This window comes from Camelus ferus, chromosome 6 (genome assembly GCF_009834535.1).
Source record: "Camelus ferus isolate YT-003-E chromosome 6, BCGSAC_Cfer_1.0, whole genome shotgun sequence".
Classification (NCBI taxonomy): domain Eukaryota; kingdom Metazoa; phylum Chordata; class Mammalia; order Artiodactyla; family Camelidae; genus Camelus; species Camelus ferus.
This window is the reverse complement of record NC_045701.1, coordinates 4,622,087-4,643,835: the sequence shown is the minus strand read 5'-3', so window position 1 is coordinate 4,643,835 and position 21,749 is coordinate 4,622,087. Positions and strand designations below refer to the sequence as shown.

The 21,749-nt window shown below is 35.0% G+C and overlaps 1 protein-coding gene and 1 pseudogene across 10 annotated transcripts in view; one reads left to right on the top strand and one right to left on the bottom strand.

Annotated features, from left to right (window-relative positions):
• The window catches only part of HERC1 (HECT and RLD domain containing E3 ubiquitin protein ligase family member 1), a 174,669-nt gene that overhangs the window by 127,698 nt on the left and 25,222 nt on the right, over positions 1–21,749 (bottom strand). For all 10 annotated transcript variants that reach the window (XM_032480983.1, XM_032480982.1, XM_032480981.1 and 7 more), the window contains 2 exons: positions 6,517–7,472; positions 194–289 (listed from right to left, as the gene is read on the bottom strand). In XM_032480983.1, coding sequence (XP_032336874.1) covers positions 194–289; positions 6,517–7,446 — 1,026 coding nt within the window. In that variant the 5' untranslated portion in view covers positions 7,447–7,472. The remainder of the gene's footprint in view (positions 1–193; positions 290–6,516; positions 7,473–21,749) is intronic.
• LOC116664034 lies at positions 15,107–15,489 on the top strand (annotated as a pseudogene).

The following is a 21,749-nucleotide window of genomic DNA, read 5'->3' as shown; positions in this document are numbered from 1 at the left end:
TGAAAAGTATGCCTCCTTCCCACCCTTGATGCGAGATACTCCAGCTCCACTTTCTAGAGGTAACCAACTACTGATGCCACTTTCTTTTGCATCCTTTCCAGAGATTAAATGGGTTATTTTTAAGGGATAAATACATACTAGAGCACATTAAGACAAAGAAATTTTTAATGTAAAAGCCATGATTATTACATACCTCTTCAAAGAGACATAAAGCTGCCTCATAGAGCGAGCACAAGCCATCGGATGTTCGTGTTGGTTCCCTCCACTGACTCCGATCAGCAGATGAACCCTATAATTAAGACATCGTGGGATACAGTTTGGGAAGAAGAGAGACATATGTATTAAAAATCACTTAAAGGGTCCACAAAAAGCTGAGGAACTGTTTATATGATTATGTTTATTAAGATCAAATCCTAACATTAGGTCATGGAACCAACTTTACATGCAAGTGTTATAAAAGACATAGCTATAAAGAAAAACAGTAAAGTACGAATCCACTAATTACCTTATTAAATTATACTCTGTTCTAAGGGCCACAAGATTTGTCTCAGAAACAGTCCAGGAGGTGAAATTTTGCCAATTGCACACTCTTTGGGTGGCCCATATCCAGTAAATGGGGTCCCAGCAAATATTCTACTCTCCTGGGGCTGCCTTGCCCATCTGCTCCCAAGAATACAGGCAAGTAGAACACCAGAAGCTTAAGTGATGACCCTGCACAGAGCAGCAGAATGTCTGTTCCTCCCTTCTTAGTTCAGCACAACAAAGGTCCTCAAAAGTCAGTTCATGTAGCTACCTGACTACATTAGCGACAAAATACCTTTTTCCCAGTACAGCTGGGAAATGGTACCCAGTATAGCACCTCTCTGGAACTAAATGTCTACTCTCCACAATAGGGTCCAATGGCTATGACCAGAAGCCATTCTCTCATGGAAAACCAACAGAGGGTGAACTTGATCTCCACTGATCCTTGAAATTCCCATATTCTTAAATCTTTACATCACAAATGTCAAGTTCTTTCTCTTATTTATTAATCCTGTAATTGTGAAATTTCATTGGTGGCTCTGTTTCAAAGGACATTATATTGTAAAAATAATTAGATTCTAGATAATCACCTGGCCAATATACCATAGAGAAGTATATCCTCTACTGTGGAAGGGAGGTTGGCCTAGAGGCCCTGTAAGATCCCATCCAGCTCTAAGATTATATGATTTTTATCAATTCAAACTACTTTAATTAATTAATGTAACTCCTAAGTGATGAAATTAATATGTTGATTATTTAATTTACTGCTGCTTCATCAGGTGCTAAGCTACTGCTGCCAAATCAATTTTTCTCCGTAATTGTTTAAGGTGCTACTTCTTGAATTTTAATGTGTATATGAATTATCTGGAAATCTTGTTAAAATGCAGATTCCAATTTAGTAAATACAGGTGGGGGCCTGAGATTCTGGATTTCTAATAAGCTCCCAGGTGATGCCAACGCTGCTGTCTGAGGCTCACACTTCAAACAGTAAGGCTTTGGAGAGCCACTTGCAGGTGTCAGAGTCATCAGAAGCTGAGTGTTCAAAACTGTCTAGTCCCTAGACACACAAAACGTGGCTATACCAGCAAATACTTTGAAGCACAGCCTCTCCAAATTCCATAATCAGCTGTGTAGCACTTCTGGGAAAAACACAATTAACATCTGTGGCTCCATTATTAGAGGCCACCTCTAGGGATCACCAAACAAAAACAGACGAGAAATAACAGCTTGCTATTCCTTCCTAAGAGCTGGTACCAGGGCCATCATGACTCTTTTTTTATGCCTTTCTACAGTAGGAAGGAAAATGCTGAAAATAACACAAGGTTTTCAGTGACAAACAGAGCTGAGTTTAAATCCATGCTCTATCACTGGCAATGTGCCTTAAGGATAAGTTTCCTCATTCCAATGCCTCTGTTATTTAGGACTATTGGGAAGAATAATTGAAGTCATGCATAAAACATGCTTAGTTTTATAGTTCTTAACACATAGTAAGAACTCAAAACTGGTAGCAGTAATTGTTATTATTTTGTACCATGTATACTGAGAAAGAAGGAAAAAGACAGGGGGGTCTTTAATAAATTCTTGCTAAATTTTAAAATACCAAACCACCACCACCACCACCAACGACAACAAACACAACCTTCAAAAACTGTCTGAAGTGACTGTCATTGATTTCTGTTCTCCCCAAAAAGTCAATAGTTAAAGAGTGAGACTAATCCAACCTTAGTCAATTAGGATTAAAGATATCTCTATTACCCATTCTATATAGAATTCTTAACGTGTTTTGTAAACATACTGCATAATAGAAAAAGGCTATACCTAGGCATTTTTAAAGAAATTAAATTTTGGGAAATAAAACACATTAAATGTGTAACTTCATATACTGTTAACATATCATAAAAAGTTCAATGGTCAAAAGATAAAGTGGAAATTAAAATAACATAAATGCATAGTTTCACAGGTCTTCATTTAATTACCTTCCTCTTATTTACCTACCATTGAAAATAATGTAACACTTTTTTTTTTTCACATCTATCCTTTTAAGATGATCAGACAAGGATACTAAGACTTGGAGTACATTTCCTTATGTTCTTGCTATCTGGTTTTTCTCCACTTAAAATTGCTTCAGTGACTCCTCACTGCCTACAGAATCAAGCTTAAAACCCCACAGCGTGGGAGACAAGGCCCTGCCCCGGCTGGCAGCATCAGCTCATCCCATTCCACCCCAAGAGCTTGCTCTACCACACCTCAGTCACTTTGTGAGTTGTCATCCTCTCACCTGAAAACTTCTCCAGCTCCCCAACTCACACACCTCATGTTTGCAGGCCAACTCTTCTCACTTTTCAACTAAGTTTAGAGGTCCTTCCTCCATAAGGCATTTTCTGCCCCTTCCCCTCCAGCCCTCCTCCTGTGTCCCATCACCCTCTCCCTGCCCAGAACTCTACTACAGCTCATCCTTGTTAACTGGAATTTCTGCGCATCTCTCTCTCTTTTCTTAAACTGTGAGCTGGCTGAGGGCATGGATGCCTCAAAGCTTGTTCATCTTTTTAACCCAGAGCTTAACAGAATCTGGCACACAGTAAACACCTAATGGCATCAAAGGCCAATGGTGTGTTTATTGCTGTTTATTTTTTTAGTTTTCTTTTTAGAATTCAGAGAAGTACAGTGACATAATTTCCCTACTCTTTCTTTAAATGTAAGTTAATGAGTATCTTGTGTGCTTGCACTCAAACACAATTATTATGTGCATGGGTAGCAGAGGTTAAGAACCACAGAAGTAAATTTACAGACTGAACTCATTGATATTAAGCCTTATGCCCAGTACTCAGTTGATGGTTATGTGTCTCTCTCCATTCTCGCTTGGGGATAAGTTTTGTGCCAGTTGCTCATGAGTAGAGAAACTTAAGACAGGAAGGATCAGGTCAGGATGGGGTCCAGTGCACCAGGAGAGGCTCTAGATATTTTATGAGTTCTCAGCGCTGTAAAATTTAAGAAATATGGGTTCTGGAGACCAAGAGCATCAGAATCCATCACTTACTGTGCATAAAGGAATAATAAATATAAAATTCAATTAAATAACCATTTCTTTCCCCTAAAACCAATCTGAAATTACATTAAATTCAATCTCATGTTGGCCTGTGATGACTTTGGAAGAGCTACACTAAATCAAACAAACACACAAGATTCTTCCCCAGAATATATCCAGAATTCTGAGAAAAGCTATCTTGGGTACCTCGTCCAAAAAGAAAGTTATAATGTAGGGCACAGCCATGGAGGGTAAGGACGGAGGCTCCTTCTGACTAGGTGTATTTGACATTTTGTTAAGAAATGAAAGAGGCCAGGTGGAGAGAAAATTGGAAATCCAGCAATAAAATAAATTTATACTTTACATTTACTTTAAGGTAGGCCTTCATGGTAAATAAAATAAGTCAATTTAACATAAACAGGGTAAAAGCTGCATACAGTAGTCAGAAAAAACATGGGCTTTGCAGACAGACTAGAGGTTGTAAGAATTAGTTAACACAGTGCCTGACCCATCAGTGCTTGATCAGGAGTGCACATTACACTTTCAGTTCTTCTCCCAAAGAGATATGTAAATTTAGGGTAATTGCCACAGTTTCTCCATTCTTAAGATAAGGGTAAGTAACTGAATGAGACAGTGCTTATAAAAGCACCTGGTAGGTAGTAGGCACTCAAGAAAGGTTAGCTCTCTTCCTCTCTTATTCCAGGTATTAGGAAGCAGTAAATAGAATCCAAAAAATGAATGGGATAGTTTATTACAGGTTAATTAAATGAAGGTTAAAACACTTTATACAGGTAGTAAATGTATTTACTGTAAAGATTTCTTACGCCTCTTGGGCCAATTTAAACTAACAGCCAAATATGCACACAAACGTATTTCCAACATGCTAAAAGACAATGAGGCTGAGCAGATACTGAGAAAAGCAATCTTGTTTCCTGGGGCACCCTCTTACCATTAGGAACAACACTGCAGGATAAGGCCTTAGAGGGTAAGGTGGGAAGGAGGCCTGAGATTCAGACTATTTAGCATTTTGTTTAAGAAGGAAATACACCGGGGGGAGGGTAATAGCTCAGTGGTGGAGTGCATGCTTAGCATGCACAAGGTCCTGGGTTCAATCCCCAGTACCTCTATTTAAATAAATAAATAAATAAATAAATAATAAATAAATAAATAAATAAACAAATTTTTTTTAAAAAGAAGAAAATACACCATGGGCAAACGTATAATCATATAACTAGATTGCACAATAACAACATCTCTTCTTTGTAACAAAGGCAGTGCAAAATGAATAAACTGTAAAATGAAGAATTAAGTAACTTCTCACAGAAATATTAACATGTGACCATAAATATATTATTTTAGGTCATTATATGGCCTCGCATTTTTGAAAATGGTATAAATTTAGAGAATGTTACCAGAAAGTCTTAAGACTTGGAAAATAAAATGAGAAAAACAGATCTGCAAAGTGAACAAGTTTAAATATTGAATAGGAAACCACAAAGAGGTCTAACTGCCTTTCATATCTCAACCCTTTTTCACTTAGACCATTGCATCTCTTGCTCTAGGTTTCCACTTCAGGTAAAGATCATGGGTCCCTTGTCAACATTTCAGATCCCAAACAAAGCATCACATGCTTTTCTTGTCTAAGTTTTATTTAACATTAAGAAATTCAAATTTTCATTGATCTCATGATTTAAAATCTCCAAGTACTTACTTACAATAAAATTACTCGTAAAAAAATAACTCAATATTTACCATTCAGTTCACAAATACAAAATGTAAGCCAGGTAAAAATTTAAATACCCTACTTTGAAAATAAATTCAGTATTATTTTATTTTATGAAACGGTCCTGTCAATCCAAGGGCTTCCCACTCTCCCACTCTGTTTAGGAGGGTGAGGAGGGAAGTCTTGAAATATATACACAAAATTTAAAAGTGTCATTTTTAATTATTTAAACTAAATGAATTTGTTAACTGATATTTAGTAATAAAGGACACCAAAAAGGTTGATCAATGTAATGCAACTGAAATTAAGTCAATTTATAAGTGTTTCTATCCTTATATTCTAAATTTGTATTATTTATTCAAACTTTTTTTCTTGATTTTCACAAAGGCATTACATTTTGGTCTCAGAAATTCTTGAAATTGATCATACTACACTCTATTTTATTGTTTATTCTTTAATATGGTATCCAAAGCTAGTTTCTTTATGACAGTCAAGCAATTAAGTTTCTTCAGGAACAAAACAGTCTTTCCCTAGATCTATTATGCTCAGTTCATCACTCTCCTTCATTCAGGTCTCTGGCCGAATGTCGTAATTCAGAGTCCTTCCTTGACCACATTAACTAAAAATAGCACAGCTCTGCCCTCCCCAGTCTCTGCTTGAGCTTATTATCTTTTACATTCCCTTTCTCTCTCTTATTCTAATTCTTAGAACTTCTTACTACCTGAAATGTATATTTATTGTCTGATTCTCCTTTTAGGCTGTTAGCTCCATGCGGCAGAAACTATTTCTCTGCTGTGTCCCTAGGGCCTAGAATAACATTTAGCACATAGTAAATGCTTAATAAAAATTGAGAAGAATGAAATTAGAGATTTCTTTCAAAAGACCGCCGCACTCACTTGCCAAGGCCCGTCATTTTACATATGAGTTTACTAAAACACAGAGAAGTTAGATGAATTTCCCAAGTTCACACAGGAAGCCATAAAACCTTAAATACAATCCTGACTCTTGATCCAGTGGTCTTAACGTTGTACAAAGTAGTCTGTCTTTAAATTACATACTCACATCAACATGTATAAAAATGTATAAAAGTTTTTTCACTCAAAATATATAAAATATTTAACTAACCTAATAATCACCAGTAGAATCCCCAAATCACTTGCTATTACCACCAATTCATTAAAAGCTAGGTTAACATTTCCCAAAATTGTTAGATAGCAATTTTAAACGAGATAATTTTAATACGTACCAAAGAACGTCTCATCTGCATTAATATAGTCATAAAGCAGTCAAAGCTGATCATCCCTTCCTGGCTTGATAGTAGTTTGCTTTTCTCCATGGAATTTACAACTGCTGAAGCCCCCAAAGCCATTTCTATCCATTCAAGGAGATACCGCAAAGAACCTCGCTGAGCTGCTAAACCAAGCAGCAACTCAGAAGCTAATCTACGACCTAAAGTGTCTGCCCCAGAATTGGGAATAGTTACTCCTTTAAGAAATGTTGTTACTTGTGATAAGCAGTCCAAGCCCATAGGAGGAATCTTGCTTTCATTTGCTAAAGATAATGGTGGCAAAGAGCTGACAACTTCAATTGCAGTATGAATAACATCATTGCAAAGACTGAGACCAGGTCCCAACACAGGCATCATCCAACTTTGTCTCAGAAGTGCAAATAATAAACTTAGACCAGTTCGAACACCCATTTCTATAAGTGCATCAGTGCTTGACCGGGGACGTTCGCTAACAGAATGGACATCTGCTGAACCAGAGCTGCTCTCCGGAGAATGCTGCTGCTGCTTCACTTTGCCTTTGTCGTGGTATTTATTAGAAAGTGCATAAAAGACACGCTGGAGTACAAGCAGTCGTTTTCGAAGTGCCCCAGCAAATGGGGAATCTGAACATACCATCTTCGCTAGTGCTAGCTGACTGCTAAGAAGGGCATCCAAATAGTGGTCCTGTTCATCGCTTGAAAGAGACTCACGTTCAAAGTCTGGCAACTGTGGTCCTTTGAGGCACAAAACTTGTTGGGGCAAAGGTACTACTTCCTTATTGCTGACCAGTTTAGAATACAGAACAGCAACCCCCTCTCTTGTAGCAATAGATTCACTGTCCTCTGTAATCCAGGAGCTGTTGAGGTGTTCAAGCCATTTCAGTTTCACTGGTGGAACCATAGTTGCCATGTTGATTTACTCTTCAGCCATCAGTTCTATAAAGGAAGAAGAAGAAGCAGTCAAAAACCTATGAGGATGATTCATAAAATGTTTCTGAATTTCCATCTTGTATCACAATTACTGATTTCAAACTGATGAAACACAAAGTCTGGACTTCAGTTAACAGTAATGTACCAATGTTAGTGTTTTAGCTTTGATAAATGTACTGTGGTTATATAAGATGGTAGTTTCTTACAAAACTAAACATATACCTACTCAATGACCCAACAATTCCTCTCCTAGGCTTCACCCAGAAGAAAACATATGTCCATAAAAAGACTTAGAGATAAATAGTGATTGCTCCTAGAAGGTGAGGCATGGATAGACTGGGAAGGGGCATGATGGAACTTCCTAAGGTGATGGTAATGTTGGATTACAAAGGTTATACATTTGTCAAAACTTGGTGAATATACACTGAAGATTTCTACATTTCATTGCATGTAAATTTTACCTTAATACATATTGAACTCAGTTGATAAATATATTGAGGTATACTTAGGGAGAAGCATACTGATATATATAATTTATTTTGAAGTAATAAGATGCACTGATATGTGTGTATACATCTTTATACATACTAGATATGTGATAAAAACAAGTATAATAAAATATTAATGGCAGAATCTCAGTGGTCAATACATGCCTGTCATTTTTAAAACCTTGTTGTATTTTTAAAATTTTTCATTATAAAATATTGTGGGGGGAGTTGGGACTAACTTCTGCCTTTCAAGCAAGTCCCCAAAATGGCAGTCTTAATAGGTGGTGGTAGAGAAAGATCCTCAAAAACTAAAGGGCATTTTATTTTCATGACACAGGTACATCTTAAAAAAAAAGAGCTCCAGTGATACAGATCCTAGACTAATTAAAAGGAGTTTCCTATTTCTAAATAAGCCCTGTTAAATTCTAAATATAAAATCTGATGATACTCCCCTTTTGAAGCTTATGATTACTATACTTAACTCCACTAGATACTTGCAAAGTATGTACTTGGTAAGAGAAAAAAACAAGCTTCCTCTCACTTCATTTGGTGAAGTATTAAACAGTGTGCAGAGAATATAAAAGTATCTTTTTTACCTCCTTCCCTGCAAGCCATAGGTAATTTTGCTCTTTTTAATCCTGCTAATTTGATTGCTGTAATGGAATACAATGTTGCTCTGATGCGAATCTCCCTGACTACTAATAAATCTGAATATCATATGTATATTGGTCAATTAAATATACTCATCTGGGAAATACTTATTCATGTCCTTCTAGTCACATATTTTTCTATTGGGTTATATTTCTTGTCAACATGTAAAAGGTTTTTGTATTTTATCATTGTCCTCAACACCAGAAACATTTCTTCTAAATCTGCCTTTTGCATATACACACTTCTTTTACAGCTCTTGCTTTCCATTCTTCATTAAAACAGCACCCCAACACCTCCATGCCCTTACATGTGAATTCTAGGTTGTACAGGTATTCATTCACTCAGATTTTCTTGAGGTTTTTTTTATTCTTTTGCACATGAGTCTTTAATCCAACCAGAATTTAAATGATTCTAGATTCACCTGGAATTTTAATAAATTCTGCATTGTTTAAAATTGGATTCTAAATTTATTATTTCCAGGTGGATGCCTAATTTTGCCACCATTATTTATTAACTCATCCAGGACTTCTAAAATAGCTGAAGACAATGACAGCTGCATAACTATATCCTCAAATTTCTTCCCAAACAGTAAGAAAAAAGACACGGAAAAACTAAATACTACACAAAACCAACTGCAAATTAACCAGGTAGGGTGGGGGGAGAGAAATACCACCAATCTCAGTACACACACTCTCACCTCCATCCAGCCACAAGGCTTTGTGGCAAGCAAAAGCAGACTAAGAAAATCTATACAAAAGAGAGAAGAGGAAGGATAGTGAAGGGGCCTAAAGGTGGATATGGAATAACTAATAGAAAGATTAAATCCACACTAAATCTGAAAATACTGATGAAGTGTCCAAGCAAATCAGAGCACACACTAAAAGGAAAAGATTTCAAAGTACATTTAATTTAAAGGTTGATTATATGATTTAAAAGGTGATTTATATGAGCATTCCTTGAAATGCAGAGGAAAGAAAAAAGACAAAAAAAGAAGAGAGAAGCATTCTTTGGCAACTGGGTGGTGAAGGGTAAAAGAGAAAAAGGGTGGGTGGGGGAACATTAAGAGTTGTGTAAGAAAAAAAGAAACATAAAATTGGAGATACAACAAAGCTTCTCTCAAGCAAAACAAAGAAATCACACAAAAAAATCCATTTGGACTTTGCTATATAGACAGAGAGAGTGTCATTAAATTACAAACATTATAAAACACCCCATACCATAAAAATGAACAAGAGAAAAATCCACAGAGAACTACTGCAGAAAAACAGGAAGGAAAGAAAAGTCCACATATAGCAAATGATGGAAATCTTCCTGATAACAATAAATTGTAAGAAAATAAATGCTAAAAATCCAAATAAAATTAAACACACTCAAACATTTGAGAACATAAAAAACTCAAACCAGAAATTTAGGGGAGAAGGATATAGCTTAGTGGTAGAGTGTGTGCTTAGCATGCATGAGGTCCTGGGTTCGATCTCCATTACCTCCATTTAATATAATTAATTAATTAATTAAACCTAATTACCTCCCCATCCCCAAAAAGAGCTTTAAAAACGAAATAAATTTTTAAAAAAGAAATTCAAAAACTAAAACAGAAAATGACTGCTAAATAAATAGTTTTTAAAAAATTCTAAAGTGAGGGTATTGGGAAAGCAGCAGAACATATATTCTTTTCAAGTGCACATGGAATATTCTCCAGGATAGATCACATGCTGGGCCACAAAGCAAGCATCAGTAAATTTAAGAAAACTGAACATATCAAGCATTTTTTCCTGACCACAACACTATAGGGCTAGAAATCAACTACAAGAAAAAAATTACAAAAAAACCCCACAAACACATGGAAGCTAAACAACCAATGGATCACTGAAGAAATCAAAGAGGAAATCAAAAAATACCTAGAGACAAATGAAAATGAAAACACAACAATCTAAAACCTATGGGATGCAGCAAAAGCAGTTCTCAGAGGGAAGTTTATAGCAATAAAAGCCTACCTCATGAAACAAGAAAAATCTCAAATAAACAACCTAACCTTATACCTTAAGCAGCTGAAGAAAGAAGAACACACAAAACCCAAAGTTAGTAGAAAGAAAGAAATCATAAAGATCAGCAGAAATAAATGAAATAGAAACTTAAAAAAAAAAAAGAAAAGATTAATAAAACTAAGAGCTGGTTCTTTGAAAAGATAAACAAAATTGATAAACCTTTACCCAGACTCATCAAGGAAAAAAAGGAGAGGGCCCAAACCAATAAAATCAGGAATGAAAAGTAGAAGTTACAACCAACACCACAGAAATACAAAGGATCATAAGAGACTACTGTGAGCAACTATACACCAATAAAATGTACAACCTAGAAGAAACTGATAAAAATCTTAGAAAGGTACAATCTCCCCAGACTGAACCAGGAAGAATTAGAAAATATGAACAGACCAATTACCACTAGAGAAATTGAATCATTAACTTAAAAACTCCCAATAAACAAAAGTCTAGGACCAGATGGCTTCACAGATGAATTTTACCAAACATTTCAAGAAGAATTAACACTTATCATTCTGAAACTATTTCAAAAAACTGCAGAGGAAGGAACACTTCCAAACTGATTCTATGAGGCCACCATCACCCTGATATCAAAACCAGACAAAGACACCACAAAAAAGGAAAATCACAGGCCAATATCACTGATAAATACAGATGCTTTAAGAATCCTCAACTAAATACCAGCAAACCTATTCCAACAATACATTAAAAGGATCATACACTGTGATCAAGTGGGGTTTATTCCAGGGATGCAAAGATTTTTCGGTGTCTGTAAATCAATCAATGCGATACACCACATTAACAAACTGAAGAAAAAAAACCATATGGTCATCTCAATAGATGGAGAAAAAGCTTTTGATAAAATTCAACATCCATTTATGATAAAAAAAACTCTTCAGAAAGTGGGCAAAAAGGAAACATACCTCAACATAATAAAGGCCATATGTGACAAACCCACAGCTAATGGTGAAAAGTTGAAAGCATTCCCCCTAAGTTAAGGAACAAGACAAGGATGCCCACTCTCACCACTTTAATTCAACATAGTTCTGGAAGTCCTAGCCAAAGTAATCAGAGAAGAAAAAGAAATAAAAGGAATTCAAGCTGGAAAAGAAGAAGTGAAACTGTCATTGTCTATAGATAACATGATATTATACATGGAAAATCCTAAAGACACTATCAGAAAATTATTAGAGCTCATCAATGAATCTGTTCAAGTTGCTGGATACAAAATTAATATACAGAAATCTGCTGCATTTCTATACACTAACAATGAAATATCAGGAAGAGAAGTTAAGGAAACAATCCCATTTACTATCACATCAAAAAAAAAAAAAAAAAAAAAAAAAAAAAAACAAGAACCTAGTAATAAATCTGCCCAAGGAGGCAAAAGACCTATACTCTGAAAACTATAAGATGCTGATGAAAGAAATTAAAGACGACACAAACAAATGCAAAGATATACCATGTTCTTGGACTGGAAGAATTAATATTGTTAAAATGACAGTACTACCCAAGGCAATCTACAGATTCAATACAATCCTATCAAATTACCCATGACATTTTTCACAGAACTAGAACAAAAAATTTAAAAATTTGTATGGAAAGACCCTGAATAGTCAAAACAATCTTGAAAAAGAATAGAGCTGGAGGAATCATGCTCCCTGACTTCAGGCTACACTACAAAGCTACAATAATCCAAACGGTCACATAAACAGACACATAGATCAATGGAACAGGATAGAAAGCCCAGAAATAAACCCACACATTTATGGTCCATTAATCTACAACAAAGGAGGCAAGAATATACAATGGAGAAGAGACAATCTTTTCAAGAAGTGTTACTGGGAAAACTGGACTACATGCAAAAGAATGAAATTAAAACATTCCCTAATACCAAATACAAAAATAAACTCAAATGGATTAAATACCTGAATGTAAGAGGAGATACTCTAAAACTCCAGGGGGGAAACATAGGCAGAACACTCTTTGACATAAATTGCAGCAATATTTTTTTGGATCCATCCCCTGGAGTAATGGAAATAAAAACAAAAACAAACAAATGGGACCTAATTAAACTTAAAAGCTTTTGCACAGCAAAGGAGATCACAAACAAAACAAAAAGACAACATATGGAAAGGGAGAAAAAATTGCAAATGATGCTACTGACAAGGGATTAATTTCCAAAATATATAAACAGCTTATATAGCTTAATATATATTTTTAAAAAATCAAAAAATGGGCAGAAGACCTCAACAGACATTTCTCCAAAGAAGACATTCAGATGGCCAAGAGGTACGTGAAAAGATGCTCAATTTTGCTAATTATTAGAAAAATGCAAATTAAAACTACCATGAGGTTATCACCTCCCACCAGTCAGAAGGACTATCATTAAAAAGTCAACAAATAATAAAAGCTGGAGAGGGTGTGGAGAAAAAGGAGCCTTCCAACACTGTTGGTGGGAATGTAAATTGGTGTAGCCACTAGGGAGAACAGTATGGAGGTTCCTTAAAAAAAACTGAAAATACAGTTACCATATGATCCTGCAATCCCACTCCTACACATATATCCTGAGAAAACTCTAATTCAAAAAGATACATGCACTCCAATGTTCATAGCAGCACTATTTACAATAGCCAAGACATGGAAGCAACCTAAATGTCCAATGACAGATGAATAAAGAAGATGTGGCATAAATATATTTATATAGATAAATATACCCACATAAGCAATGGAACATTACTCAGCCACAAAAAAGAATAAAATAATGCCATTTGCAGCAACACGGATGGTTATTACAATCCCTCTCAACTCCTCCCTTTTTCCTATAAAAGCAAATTCCCCTTCCTTGTTCTCTAGATTTGACTTTGGTCCACTATAGTCTACATATCCTAATTTGCAACTCTTCTGACTATCCCCAAATAAACTCATTTTGCTGGTCAAAAAACTGACTATTATATTATTAAAACTGACAAGAACTAGAGAGAGATGGTGGTTATACAATACTGTGAATGTACTAAGTACAAGTGAATTATTCACTTTAAAATGGTTAACTGTGTGTTGTATGAATTTCAACTCAATAAATTATTTTTTTTTAAGGAGTGTGGCAGGAAGTGCTTCCCCAAAAATGAACTTAGGATATGTTAACAAAGAAAGACAGGATCAACAGTGGGCAAACAAATACATAATAAATATATAAACAAATTTACACCAAGAATGACTTTGACAGTTCTAAGCAATTATAGGATGACATTCCAGGTTCATCAAATTGTGAATTCAAAGGCAAGAAAGTCATGAGCATTTAAAGAATAGAAAGTAGATCAGAATAGCTAGAAAACAAAAAGATGTTCATATAAAATTGTAAGAAAATGAACATTAGGTTCAGAATGTGAAAAAAATTTAATGAGTTTGCATTTAGTTCTATAATATATGATGATTCAACACTGGTGTTTTGGGGAACAAAAATGTTATCTGTACCTAGCACAGTGTCTGGTATCTCATACGTCCTCAATGAAGGACACATTTCAAGAAGACCAATTTGATAGACATTTACAGCGAACTGGAAAGCTGAAATAATAGTGAAGATACTACTGAAATAAATCAGTACTGAGATTCAAAGAAGCTAACAACAAAAATCAAGCTCTGAATGTTTTAAAAGGGAGACATTCATCATGCGTTCAAGAAACTGACAATTCCTAAATCACTTGAAATGTTTGAGGGCAATGAAGAAAGAGTCTTAGCTCTTAAGTAGAGCTCATAAAAGTAACAGTAACGAAATTCAACAAAGCACAAAAAATACAATTGTAATACTGCCCCTATAAAGTTGGTTGTAAAAATTTACAACTAAAATATTAGCAAGCAAAGTGAGAAGTACATTAAAAGGTTAACACATGGAATATCAGTGGGGTTTATTCCAGAACTATGATGGTGCAACACAAGCAAATCAATTAACAAAATTCATGTTAGACTATGTTTTAAAAAGCATCTGATAAAATGCAAAATCCATTCCTAATTAAAATCTACTACTAAGGCAAGAATAAAGGTTCTCTTTTTCAAATGATTAAAAATTTCATACCATAAAAGAAAAACACCTGCTGCTGCATTTGCCCTTAGAGTCAAGTATAAGACTAGAGCGCCCACTTTTATCACTATTACCAATAATGCAACTGAGCAAAAACATAAAATAAGTATTATATATTGTAGAAATTGTTACTGTTTGCAGGTGATATTTAATACCTGCAAAACCCATCAGAAGACTCTGACTAAATACTAGAAACAAGAGCACAGTTAGGCGATTGACTACATAACAAATATAAATCAACACTAAAAAGTATCTTGCTCTCAGAGCACATAAAGTATCTACTCTCCCCTTTTGAGAGCAGCAATTCAACAGTGAGGTGGTTCCACAACTCTCAATCCTGCTGACCAGCTGTCACTGAACATAGTTGAAGGAGAAAATAGGAAGATGGCAGGAAACCCTTCAGGACAAGTTTTCGAAACAAAAATAGAGTTACAATCTTGGCAGAATAGGACAAAGAGAAAAGAAAATTGTTAAAGCAGAACCAATCTTCAACAAATCATCCTGGAGCTAGCATGCTGAGCAGCAGCATCCTGCAGCCCAACAGAAGGCAGCTTTGCAGCATGCACAGGTGCATTCACATGGATACTTCACAACTCAAGATTCTGCAGGAAAATCTTAATCTTCCCATTTTACCTCACCTTGACACAGAACACATTTACAAGGATGACAACTTTGTAACATCAAATGCCAAAGCTACTATCATTCGGTGCTGTACAAAATGTGACTTCCAGAATTTTGGCAAACTTTTATACTTTTTGTTTCTTTAAAAGAAAATTGTACGTAAATGACTAACTTTTGGGTAATAAATTTGATTTTAACTCTAAATCAGACTCTGAAATTGGACAGTTACATAAACTTATTCCCTAATCCCCAAGAAGTTAGACTGAGCATATCGTGTCCACAGAGACTTTCAAGAATCATTTATAGTACTTTAAAGAAACAAGGTCTGTTTTCTTTTTTAAATGTAAACTAATAGGCTTAAATAAGTTGTATTCATATTTGCGGTTTATAGAATTGATGGCAGTGTCCCTTTTGATTTTAGTAAACATGTCATCCTGAAATATTCTTTTAACGTATAGCTAATTCTCAATTGTAAAAGAAAACCCAAGGTAAGACTAAATACCTAACGAGTCTTAAAAATATTTTATAAATACGTTTAAACATATTTTATAAATGATGTGACTAAATGCTACTAAAAAGTTATAAGGAAAAAAACTTCAAAGTATCTTTAAATAACACTATAATAAAGAAGAATTTTATATAATGAGGAAGAAATTCCATGTAAAGTTGTAAGAAACAACATAAAATACCTAGGAATAAACTAAACAAGAAATGCGCAAAAGTTTTATTTAAAAATACCTAAAATTATGCTAATGAACAAAAAATATTCTTTTAATAAATGGAGAGCTTAGCAGTGCTCTTCTTAGGAAGAATTCACATTTTAAGGAGCCAATTCTCCTTCAGTTAAAGTATAAAATTAATTCAACATCAACCGAAATCACCCTGGACTTATCTAAAACTTGAAAAAAAAGTAAGATTGTATGTAAAATTAAATACATAAGAACTGCAAAAAGAAAAAGAAAAAGAAAAATCTCTGAAAAAAATCAGAATCTGAGAAAGCTCCTAGCTTATTAGACATTAAAATTTACAATGCTAGAATAACTAAATCAATGCAGTTGTGGCACAAGAATAGACAGATTAGAAATTATCAATAGAAAAGAGTTGAGAGTCTAAAAGAAGATCCAAGCACATAAAGGAAATCAGGATACGATGAACGTTAGCATATGATAAAGGTGCTATTCCAAATGAATGCATATACCCTACATCCCAATGTGTACAAGGAGACGTGTTATCAGTGTTCACTGCACTCTCTTCATAATAGGGAAAAAAACTAAATATTCATCAGTGGGAAGAGATAACTAAAATGTGCTATATTCTGATAATGTCGAAGTATAAACTTCATACTGTAAAGAAGTTAACACACGCAAATCAACAAAAATATAATTTTTCAATGTTCAAAATAAAATTTAGTGTTTAAGGAATAAAAGAAACAATACTAGAGGGGCTTATACTGCATAAGTTAAAAGTAAAAGCCCTCAAATGTGCCAGAATGGCTAGGTTTGAATCTAGGCTATACCGCTTACTGGCTATTAAGCCAAGTCCCTTGATTTCTCTACAGCTCATTTGCTTATGGTAAATTAAAAGACAGTAAGAGACACGCTATGATTTTCATGAGGATTAAATAACACAAATAGAGTTCTTAGAATCACTGCCTAGAACTCAATACACATTCAATATACACTAAATGTACTGCTATTATAATCACTATCATTTAGTTCATTATTGCTATCTCTAATATTTATTGGTTATAAATGTAAAAAGGGTTGTATACAAAAGTATTTTTTTTTTTTAAAGATTAGTGGGATAGACTCCCAAACTAGTGATAGTGATTTTGCAGGGGAGTGCAAGAGGCAAGTATCGAAGAGGACTGATATCAACTTAGTGTGTTATGTTTTCATTCTTTTTATTTTAAAAATGGTCACATAAACATGACAAAATGTTAACACTTGTTAACTGATAGTAGAAGAAATATAGGAGTCTTTTTATTCTCTGTACTTCTCTAGAGTCTTAAATTTTCCTCAAGAAAAGGAAAAACAAAAAAGTTTGTATCATCTTATTTTTCAATTACAATATAATCAAAAGTTATCAATGTCCCATTATTGTTTTAATCTAGGATTTATAAAAATGCAAAGTTATCTTTACAATAGGTTTGTTTTTATAAACACTTTAACAACCAAAACAAATTTTTAAGAATTTATTTTATCTATATTGTTTCTAACTATAATACAGAAGGTTTGAAAAATAAAAATTAAATAACATAAGCTTAATGGTGTTTGTCCTTTCCTCAGGCACACAGAAATCTGCAAAGTTAGGGGACAGATACCATTGAGATGATATATCCATCAGCCTGCTACCTTAGACATTCTGTGATAGTTTTACTTAAAATTTATCATTTTGTATCCGTGTTATACATAAATATCACAACCATAACCTCTGGGTATATTCTGACAATGCATTCATAAAACAGAAAGATGAAGCATCAATGCAGCAAGATTTGCCAAAGATAAGATGTCTTCTAGAATAATTATCAGCAGAGAAAGGTTCAACGAACAAAATACTCCATCAATCTAATAACATTTTCAATAAAACTTGTGAGTTATGGGGTAAATTCTGTTTAGTCCTTTCTTTAACATATTATGTTGTAGGCAAATAAAAGAATAAAAACAATACATCAAATTACAAATTCTGGTTCCTTCAGTACTAAAACATGTAATAAAGTAAAATCAATGGGAATGTCTAAGTTTTTCAAGCTGTAAGCCCCATTTATACCAGCTATAATCAAGACTGTCTCTAAATGCGAAAGATAAGAATAAATTAATTTTATTCCTAAGATACTTAATAAAGTTAGTATCTCTTCAAAATATTGTATAAAAGCTAGTGTTCAGGCCATCCATTTCAGAGCTAAATTACCTACTAGCTGTAGCATCTCCACTGTTGATGTCCCACAAATGCTCAAAAATAACCAAAATCTCTGATTCAATCAACCAATTTTCATTGTAGTTCTTGTTATCAACAACTGTCAAGTTCGGGCAAGGTGTGATAATTGATGACTGATTTAATTTTTTCATTTTCCCTGAAACTCCAAGAAAATATACAGTAGGTTCACAAAATTTATATCATATTCAATCAACCAACATTTTTAATCTCTTACATGGACCACCAAAATAATCTCTTAATCCTCCTTTGCCTCCCTAACCAGAGTGGTGGTTTAAAAAACAAGTCTAATTGTGTTCCTTCCCTGCTTTTAAGTCCTTTGGAATAAGTTATCTGAGATTTACTTCAAATAATACAAGAGGCAAGAAAAGTGAATGGGATCATGTGGCACGATGGGAAACAGATATTTGGTTTTTGTCCAGCTCAGGCACATAGCTCCTAAAACCCTTGGAATCACTGGAGTGGTAACAGTATCTTTTGCATGCTAACAAGATGAAAGGTGACTGGGGGCTGCTAGACAGCTTCAGGATAGGGCAGGCCCTCAAAATCCAAGCCATAATTAGAGGTGGGACTTTCAGCCCTCCAACCCCCAACTCCCAGGAGGGGGGAGGGGCTAGAGATTGCGTTAAGTCACCAATAGGCCAATGCTTTATGAGTTAAATCACCAAAGGCCAATGCTTTAAGCAATCATGCTGAAATAATGAAACCTCCATAAAAACCCCTAAACAACAGGGTTTGGAGAGCTTCAAATATACCCAACACAGCGTGGGAGCTCTTGACTCCATCCTTCCGTCACCCTACCCCCTGCAAGTACCTTGTCCTATGTATCTCGTCCATTTGGCTGTTTCTGAGTTGTATCCTTTATAGTAAGTCAGTAAATGCAAGTAAAGTGTTTCCCTGGGTTTAGTGAGACATTCTAGCAAATTACCAAACCTGACGAGGAAGTACTGGGAATGCCCAATTTACAGCCAGGTAATCAGAAGTATAGCTGGCAATCTGGGACTTGCAAATGGCATCTGAAGTGCAGACAGTTCTGTGGAGTCTGCACAAATTCCAATTAGTGTCAGAATAGAGTTGAATTGGAGGACACACAGTGTCTAAAGAGTTAGAGGATTGGCTGGTGTGAGGGAAAAATCCCACATATTTGGTGTCAGAAGTGTTGTTGAGTAAAAACAGTACGGAGGGTATAAATGAAATAAAAGTGGTCATGAGTTGATAACTGTTGAAATTGGATGCTGGGAAATATTCTCTCCACTTGGGTATATGTTTAATATTTTTCTATAATAAAAAGTTAATAAAGTCTATTTAAAAGGGAAAAAAGTTTAAAAAAAATTTTCAGAAGCTTTTCAATAGTTTTGCTCTAAAGAACAAAATCTCTCCAACGGCTGAGAAGGCCAGGAACAGACCTCTCCCCTTGCTCTCCCTCGTCTAGGTACACCTGAGATGCTCAATTCCTAGAGGGCATCATGCTTCTTTCCACTGCAGGAACCTTGCACATGCAGTTCCCTCTACTTAGAGCCTGGCTTCTTCATCCTACCTTCTTTCACCCAGTTAATGTCTATCATAAGATCTCAATTTAAACAGCCCAGTACCAGGGACACATTAAGTACGCAATAATTGTTAGTTGAATTAAATGGCACTTCCTCAGGGAAGCTATCCTTAACTGTATCCACAAGAGATCAAGTCCCTCTTTTAAAATGCTCATACCAGAACCCGGTACTTTACCCTCACAGCATTCTGCACAGTTTGCAGTTATGCACTATTTATGTGATAATCTGTTTAGTGTCCTCTCATATCAGTCTATAAAGTCCATGAGGGCAAAGACAGTGTCAATTTTGTTTATACTCCTAATGTTTAGCAAAGGTAAAGCATACAAAGGGACCTCAACAAATATTTGCTGAAATGAGCTGAGCAATTTGGGTCTATGGTTCATTATTTACATAGAATCTAATTTAAACCCAGGTATTATCTTACTATGAACTAATATAATCAAAGTGCTTTAAAAGAACTGATTGAAGTGTGGTGGTACCACAGTGGACAGATGCCATGGATTCTGTCTTCAGTCCATTTCTGTCTCCTCCTCTCACTGTACATACAATTCTGGAGTAATTCAGTTACTCCCAAGGCTTTCACTAACCTCTCATATACTAATGATTCAGTCCAAATTTCTCTCCTCTGAACTCCAGACCAGAACATCCACTGCTAACATGATATAACCACTCAGATCTTAAATCTTAAATTGAAAGGAATTTTAAAAGAATCGTAAACTCACATGTTTAAAACTGAACTTGGCATTCCCTACTACCCCTCTGCCACACCCACAGCCACAAATAAATTTATGAAGTTCTACATTTATGAATTTAGAGATTCATATAAGGCATCAATAAAGATACTTATCAAGGGCATTTCAGGAGGGACAGCCTATTAGCAAAGTTCTGCAACTGAAAATGAAGTACACACTGTGATTCAGCTCTTCCCACCCCTGCCCCAAGTACATCCCTTCTCCAGGGCTTCATTAGGCTGACACTGATTTTGGCACTGTAATTCATTAAACCACACAAATTACCCATATTTAGCTGCACAAAAGTAAACAGCTGATAAAAAGGGAAAAGCTTTTTTCGTTATTATCCCTGTTTAGAAAGCAAGTACACTTAGAAAACGAAAGGACCTGCTGAGTTTGCTAACAAATTGTTTTGCTACATCAATAATGAGAACTAGTCAAATAAATCAGGAAGCAGACATGCTTATTCAGCAAGAACTACAGACAAAATTGAATCAAACTAATGGGTTTTTGCTTGTATTCAAGAACTACCAATTCACGATCCTGATGAACCAGCTAAATACTGGCAAAGAAGAAGAAGAAACTGCTGTTGTCTTATTTTGTCTTGTTTTAATTTACAGTAGTGATTTATAGCACCAAAGGCCAGTTGTTCTTTCTTCCACTCATGGTCCAATGCACAAATCCAAATTTAATTGTATACATAAACTGCTAAATTCACTGATGAAAAGTTGGGTTGGAAAAACTACCGAAGAACTGGAAAATAAACCAAATAGCATTATCTTTCTAAAATGGAAATAAGTGAGGGAAACTGAAGGATTTGAGCACAGAGATAGACTTAATAGTTCCTACAAGTGAATTTATCAAATTCTGAAACTTTCTAACATTCCCTAGGTGAACAGAGCAATAACAGCCACTAATATTCATTGAGCATGTTCTATGTGGCAGGCACTGTGCTAAACCCTTTACATGTATTACTTTAATTTCAGAACAACTCTATGAAATAGAGATTACTTATTATTTCCATTTGCAAGGAAAGGAAATGGAGGCACAGTGAGGCTAAACAGTTACCGAAGGTCACACTGCCAGGATATATCAAGAAATAGTATCAAGAATATATTCAAATTACCCAGGACATATTTCACAGAACTAAAACAAATCATAATAAAATTTATATGGAACCACAAAAGACCT